Source organism: Mesitornis unicolor, unplaced genomic scaffold (assembly GCF_000695765.1).
Source record: "Mesitornis unicolor isolate BGI_N332 unplaced genomic scaffold, ASM69576v1 scaffold25832, whole genome shotgun sequence".
NCBI classification, from domain to species: Eukaryota; Metazoa; Chordata; class Aves; order Mesitornithiformes; family Mesitornithidae; genus Mesitornis; species Mesitornis unicolor.
In genome coordinates, this window is record NW_010170677.1 from 4801 (window position 1) to 11903 (window position 7103).

At 45.5% G+C, this 7103-nt stretch overlaps 1 protein-coding gene across 1 annotated transcript in view; it reads right to left on the reverse strand.

Moving 5' to 3' along the window:
* Positions 1-642: 642 nt before the first annotated feature.
* Positions 643-7103, reverse strand: part of LOC104536998 (cholesterol 24-hydroxylase) — a gene marked incomplete at its 5' end in the record, with an annotated part of 9898 nt that continues 3437 nt past the window's right edge. Inside the window, 8 exons of the mRNA XM_010179758.1 lie at positions 643-804; positions 1063-1129; positions 2027-2115; positions 2372-2482; positions 4296-4380; positions 4793-4865; positions 5927-5989; positions 6240-6396. Of these exons, the coding sequence (XP_010178060.1) occupies positions 643-804; positions 1063-1129; positions 2027-2115; positions 2372-2482; positions 4296-4380; positions 4793-4865; positions 5927-5989; positions 6240-6396 (807 nt within the window). The remainder of the gene's footprint in view (positions 805-1062; positions 1130-2026; positions 2116-2371; positions 2483-4295; positions 4381-4792; positions 4866-5926; positions 5990-6239; positions 6397-7103) is intronic.

The following is a 7103-nucleotide window of genomic DNA, read 5'->3' on the forward strand; positions in this document are numbered from 1 at the left end:
AAACAAACTACGTTAAAATTAAAATTAACCCTGCAGCATGGACTGGGAATCTACTCTCTGAAAAATACTGGAAGGAGAGACTGAAGGAAAATGAGGCAGAAGCAACAGGGGAAAGTGCTGGCCACAGTCACAGATTTTTTTGTTTCAGATTGCTCCTGGCAATCATTCTTCTCATTTAGAGGAAGGATGGGGAGATTGCTTTCACCAAGAGAACAGCTCTCAACTTTTCTTCCCAAATTCAGTCCAGATCTTGAGCACTGCTATGAAACTCCCTGAAGGTTTTACTTAGACCACATTGGGGTTTAAGTCAAGTTAGTAGAAACGATCAGCTGGGATTTGAATTTAGGTTTGCGTGGAGCTCCAGGGATGCTCCAGCGAAAGGACACCCTTTCCCAGGTCTGGTCAGAACCAAACAGTCCCACAAGAAAATAAGCAGCTTTGTAATTCCAGGTACACTTCCCTAACACATCCAGAGTAACTCTCCTATGGTTTTCTTCAGTAAACGATGAGGAAGGCTAGGAAAAATGTCAGTCTAGTAATCCTCTAGAGGGGCCTGCAGAATCTAACCTCTGCTTAGTGTGAAGAGCTTTGAAATCAGAAGAAATGCTACCGCTGCCACACCACGCTCCCCTCTCTGAGCAGTCATGGCTGGCAGCCTCTTGCCGTGCTCCTGGGCTTTAATTTACACATCACCCCATCGAACGGCCTCAGGGTTCCAGAGTCCAGGATTTTGAAACTCTGTCCTGGCACCAGCTGGAATTCAAACCTCTGCAGCAGTTTCGCCATCACCACTTTCGCCTCCATCTGTTGAGAAGGAAAGAAAACTTGTGGTCAGTGACAGCAAATACAGCCTGGACTGCAGCCACTTAAGAGTTGGTGCATTATATCACGCTGCTTTGTCAATGCAGAGGTTTAAAGGTTAAATGTGGCACCATGGGCCTGGTGGGGACCTTCCCTCTAGAGGGAAGAGGGTCAGTGCCCCATCAGAGTGGCCCTTGGTCCCCTCCACCCTGAGCTGGCCCAGTGCCCACTAACAAAGCATCGTTCCAGGCCTCTGCTTACCTGTGCAAACGCCTGCCCAATGCAGGAGCGGGGTCCCAGAGAGAATGGAAAATAGCAGTAATACGGCCTGCAAAGTAGAATGTTCAGACCTGTTGATCTGACAGCTTGGTTGGGAAAAAAAAACCAAGCAAGTATTTAATCACAGCAGCAAGGAAATGCTCTAACTACCACCTTACCCAGTGGACTTGTTAAGACAATATCCAAATTACCATTTTTTTTGGTTCAGAGCAGCAATAAGACTCTGGAGTTTCATCACCTCTGCTTACCGTACGGCTCAGCTCACACAGCAGTTCTGATGCGTGCAAGCCTTATTTCCAAGCTGAGTGTCAAGTGCGCTGTAAGTGCTCTCCAAGCCGTCACGGGGATGTAACGATCCACCCACTTATTGCTCCTTTGGGTGGCTCTGAACCATGCGAATGAGGCAGCGTTTGGTTTTGGATACCAGACTGACTTCAGGCTGAAGTAAAACCCCTGGCTCATGAAGGTGTTACAGATCACAGAATATCAGGAGTTGGAAGGGACCTCAAAAGATCATCCAGTGCAACCCCTGCCAGAGCAGGAATGCCAGCTGCAGCCCATGTGGCTGAACAGCACCCTCTGTCCCTCAGCCCCTTGTCCCCTCTCTAATTCGTAGCATCCTGGGGCCAGGGCTGCCATGCAGTAAATGTTTATATTGTGCTAAGGCAAATATTCAACCTGCTTTGGGCCCAAAGCTTTGACCTCCATATAAACATTAAATAACATTAGTACTGGTCTTTTTTGTAAGGTATCATGCAGTCTAAAGAACTTCTGAATAAAAGGTACACATTATTGCTCTCTATTTGCATTTGGATGAGGCTTTAGCATTACTCATCCTGGAATGGAAAAGTAGTTTTGTTCTACTTTCTTCCCCTTGAAATCTCTTCCCGTAATGGTTCTTTATTACATATTTATTACAATAACCTGAGAGTTCAAAGAAACTCACTTAGGTGCATCTTTGCTAAATCGGTCTGGATTGAAAGTGAGTGGATCCTGGAAATACCTCTCCATCCTTCCCATTATGTAAGTGCTGAACTGTCAAGGAAGAGTTGATTTGCATTAGTCAGGAGCAGCAGAATGTACAGCCTCTTTGCTGTACAAAACCATAACTGCCTTCCACTCCCTGGGCAAACGTGATCCAGAATCCCAATCTATACCCCAATTTTGGCCAAAACTTCAGAGAGGGCAGCAGAAATACACCCAAGGGGGATTTCAGCCCCCTGATACACAGATCCACGACACTTGGATCGACTGCAGCAGCTGAAAGCTGTTGCTGGTGGATGGGACTCACAACGAGCATGGTGTTGGCAGGGATGGTGATGCCGTTGATGATGTACTCCTCCTCCAAGCGGCGCACCGTCCCTGGGGCAGGCGGGTACAGCCGCAGCGACTCCTTCAGAACCTGCAACGGCAAAAAGCACAGAAGGTCAGTTAGCTATACAGGGTAGGAAGCAGAAATAAAATTAATTACCTCCCCATGGCCTTTTACATTTGCTAAATGGGAGATTTTGACTTGTGAAGCAGATGCTGGCGTATCTGCCTCGGACTCCTGCAGGTAAAATACATGGCTAAGTCAGCTCCTTCAGGCCTGGTCCATTCTTGTGACTGGTAAAATACAGAAAAAATAAGGAAAAACCACAAGAGATCCCATGCATTGAACAGATTTAACACCTCGAGTCAGGTCAACAACTAAGCGAAAAAGCACTGGGAAGCAAATTCAAAGGGAACATCTAAGAGTGAAATCCCATGCCCCCCATGAGCCATTTTCGGCGCTGGCTGCCACGAGGATGGGTGGCTGCTCCCACCTCCTTCCCCCTCTCAGCACAGCTCCTGCCTTTGTCCTGCTCCTGCTGCTCAGGGAGCTGAGCCAGGTCACAGCATCAGAATGACAAAAAACCAACCTGGCAAAGGACAGTGAATAGGGAACAGGGAGAAAAAATAAAAGAGACCAGTTCTTTTGGTGGCAGTGAGCTGTAAGAATGGCTTACTTCATCAAAGTGAAACCTAATTAACAGCGCACATTAGCATCGCTCTGCAAATGCAATTAACGGTGCGTACGCACGAGTGGATTAATGAGACAGCGGCCTGGACAAAGGGATTCAGAATTGCCTGAGTGGCAGGAGAGCAGTGCTGTGGTCTCTGATTCTCCAGTGATGGACTGGCTCTGACCAAAGGCGACTGTGATTCTGGTTGTACGGATCCAAGCTTGTTGTGTTAAATAAATGCTCTGCTTTGAGAGGCTCTCGTGTGATGTGTCTTAAAACTGAAAGGCTTAGATAGCTCGTCCTAATTGGAGTGGTGTAATTGTGATGGTGTTTACAGGAGCCTAGGGAAACCTGCTGATTTCTGAAATCACAAAGAGGTGCCTTTTGCTAAGGAGAAATACACCTTGGGAATCGATCCGTGAGTTGGGGATGGGATATGGCAAACGACAAAACACCATAATGTGCCTGGACAGGGGAGGTTAAGAGAAGAGCAATCATGGCAGATTACTAAAATCATAGGTAATATAAGCGGGATAGCTGCCAGGACTGCGATTCAGCTTCTCCTGAGGGCTACTGGTGTCCCCTGTCTTGTAAAAAAGGGTATGTGACACAAATGCTGAGGAGTAGCCAAGCCCTGGCTTTGTAGTTCATTACCAACCTGTATTTCTATACACAGCTCCACTTTAGGACCAAGAATTCCTCCCACCCCTCGAGTGACTGAGGGTTTCCAGACTGAATAATTAAAATTGAAATTGCAAAAACAAGCCATTATTTCTGGATGTCCTCAAATCCCGCCAGGTTTATGGTGCATGGCAAGATCCTAGCTGGAAATGCTTTAATAATAATCAAAAATAGATCTGGGAGTTTGGGAAGTGCCTGGGACTCACGCACAGGCTGGGCTTAAAGTTGCAAACCCTTCTTAAAACACAGCTATTGTTTCAGCTTAAATAGGCAGGGATTAAGCTGGGTGATAATTAAAGCAAGCAGTGAAGGAATCATGTAGGATTTTGGCAAGAAATTTGAGGAGCAACTTTCCCAGCCAGGCTGGGCTGCTGCAAACGGCTCCTGGTACCTCCTCACTGACTCTCTGGGGACAAACACTGTCACCATCAAATACTGGCATTGCTCTTACAATTTCAGGAGCATGGGGCTCCTGTTGGCAGTCCCATGGGATGGCAGGAGTTGCCAGCAAACGCTCCTGACTGGTGCTTCACCTCACGCCTACGGTACCTGCGATAGGTAGGTGAGCTTGCCAAGATCCTCGTAGTGAATGTCTCTCCTGGCACCCAGAACTTCATCCACTTCAGCCTGAAGCCTGCAGTTAAATTAAAAAATACTCATTGGAGACGCTCATTTCTTGCTCGGCAACTCCACAAATTGCATTTTTTTACTTTCCAGACACTGAGTTGGACTTTGATTCCCATCCTCAGGCAAAACGCTGATTCCCAGCCAGCCTGCCTGAACTTGTGCCTCACGTCAGGATGGAGCAATGCGTGCACAACGCAGCTGAATCAGGAATCAGGACCAGCTTTGTAGAGAGGCTTGGAAAAAACAATTATTCCAATTATTCTAAAATTTTTCAAAATTTTAGATATATTGGGACGATAAAGTTTTATTTTTGGAGGCCAGAATTTATTTGGATTGCTCCTAGCTTTTTAATAATCCTTATAATTAAGTCCACCTTGAAATTAACACAGAGCTGGGTTTCCAAACTGGAGCGCACGTACCTTTCCAGTATTTCAGGATGCTGAGCCAGCGCCAATACTGTAAATGACAACTGATTGGCAGTGGTTTCATGACCTAATGACACCAAAAATAGTTTAAATGTCAGTATGAAATAACAACATGACACAAAGATGGTCTACTAGGGCAACTGTGAACAGGAAACTTTAAACATCAGGCTCCAAATGTTTCGAGTATGCTGGAAATTAAAGGAAACACCAGAAGGGATGTAAGTTCTACATACGGAGCTTTCAAGAATGACAAGAACAAGACATGGCTCGTAAAGATATGAGCCATCTTGCCTAACCCAAAGCTGCAGTGGCTGCTATGTGATGAGTTCCCAAGAGGACCAGTGAGGTTCAACATTTGCCTTGTCTTGTTGTGGGACACGTCATCCTGCCAAGCAGGAAGGATTTACTGGTTTTGCAGGAAAACAGAGCTTCTAATGGTCTTTCTTTGAAATGTTTGCTTTATGGGGACAGCTTTCAGTTTTTCAACGGTAGGTACAAGTATAATTTTAAAGCATCACAGAAAACAGACTTCTGCAAAGCTGTATTTGTTGCAATAACATCTTTCTTGTGAGAGAACAATGTTTTGACCTCACCTTCTTAAGAACCTAAATCCTACTGACCTCTTAAGATTGATCTTTCTTAGGTTGTCTACCTCACGTATCATCTCAGCCCTCAATTCTTCAGGCTTGACAGTGCCCTCTTTTATAAGCACTGAATAATGCTCTTAAGGCAAGAACAGTGTTTGCTGACGTGGATGAGGTGACGTGAAGACACATGGAATATATTAAAGATGCTTTCAGTGGGGTTTAGTTGGATCTGGTGTTACTTGCTGTGTTGCTATGACCAAGGCAGGACAAGGAAGTTTAGTTGGATGTGGCGTTATTCGCTGTGTTGCTATGACCAAGGCAGGACAAGGTATCATATGCCTATGAGAAAACTAAGAATTCTCCTCAGACCTCACCCCGCTGGTCTTACACCAGTACAATTCTGCTGTCTCCCAACCAAGCGACTCCTGCTTACAGCAGCATCGCTTGGAGCGAGCAAGGACATTAATCATCACCCTGTAGACAGCCCAAGCATGAGTACAGCTTCCTACATGATGTTTCAAACATTAAAATAGCTACCAACCCGCAACAAAGAAAGTGATGAAGTTATCCAGAATGTTTTCATCATCTCTGGTTTCCTCCAGAGCTGTAAAGACAGAAAACCAAGAGATTAGAAAACATCTCCATGCCCCAGCTGGAAGAGCCAGAGTGGCTGGCCCTGTCTGGGATATTTTGGCTGAGGCAGCATCGGGAGGGGGTGCTGAGCGGGCAGCTTAGTGGTGACTTGTGACCAATATTTGATGCAACACACAGAAACAGGGACTTTTCAAAGCAACTCTCACTATTTTCAGTGTGAAAAAGACATTAAAGGAGGAAAACAGCAACGTGTTCCCTACCATCTCCTTTCAGTATCTGCGTGAGAATATCCAGCGTGGCTTCCTTCCCGCTCCGGATGGCCTCTCTCCTCTGCTCAAGGCACTCCTTCCCCGCGCGCCGCAGCAGCCTCACGCTCTCCCTGACCTCCTTCACCAGCTTCTGTTTCCCTGGCATGTACTGAATACAGAATTCCTTCAGTTATTTTAATCCTTTAGCTGGTAATAAATATCCTGTTCTGGGCAGGAACAACCCCAGGTTCCAGTAGTGTTATTTTGCAAGCGAGCACCTTGTTTGCTGCTAAATGACATTTGTTACAAAAAACATCCGCTCTCCACAGAACAAAGCGAACAGCCACAGGGTGAAGAGTTTGGGCTGAAATAAGAGATATTTCAGTCTCTGCACGCTGGTGTCCTGCCTTGTCAGAGCTGATGTTTTGGGCACCGTGAGCAAAGTTCCTCACCTCTCCATGGAAAGAAACTGCAGCATGCAATAAGGAATCTCACCTCTGGGCCCAAAAAGGAGAACAGGAGCTCTAAAAGCCTGAAGTACAGCTTTCGTGAGGAACTGGGGAGTGCTTTTTAACTTAAATATTTCATATTACATCCATAATTTCTTAGTATACGAATTTGGGTCAAAAATGCAATTTTTTTATGGTAAGAATGTTCAAATTTCTTCCACTTTGAGTGAAGGCTGTCATCTGTCTTGGAAAAATGGCAAAAATCTCAATTTTTGCAGTGATGGGTATGAAAGTGTAAAAACAAATGAGAAGATGACATAAGCTGGGGAAATAAAAGGCAGAAAGACAGAAAGGAAGCATTAAATGTTAATTTTGCAAGTGGTTTAGAGCACTAATGAATTTCATCTTGATGGATGTTTGAGGGAAA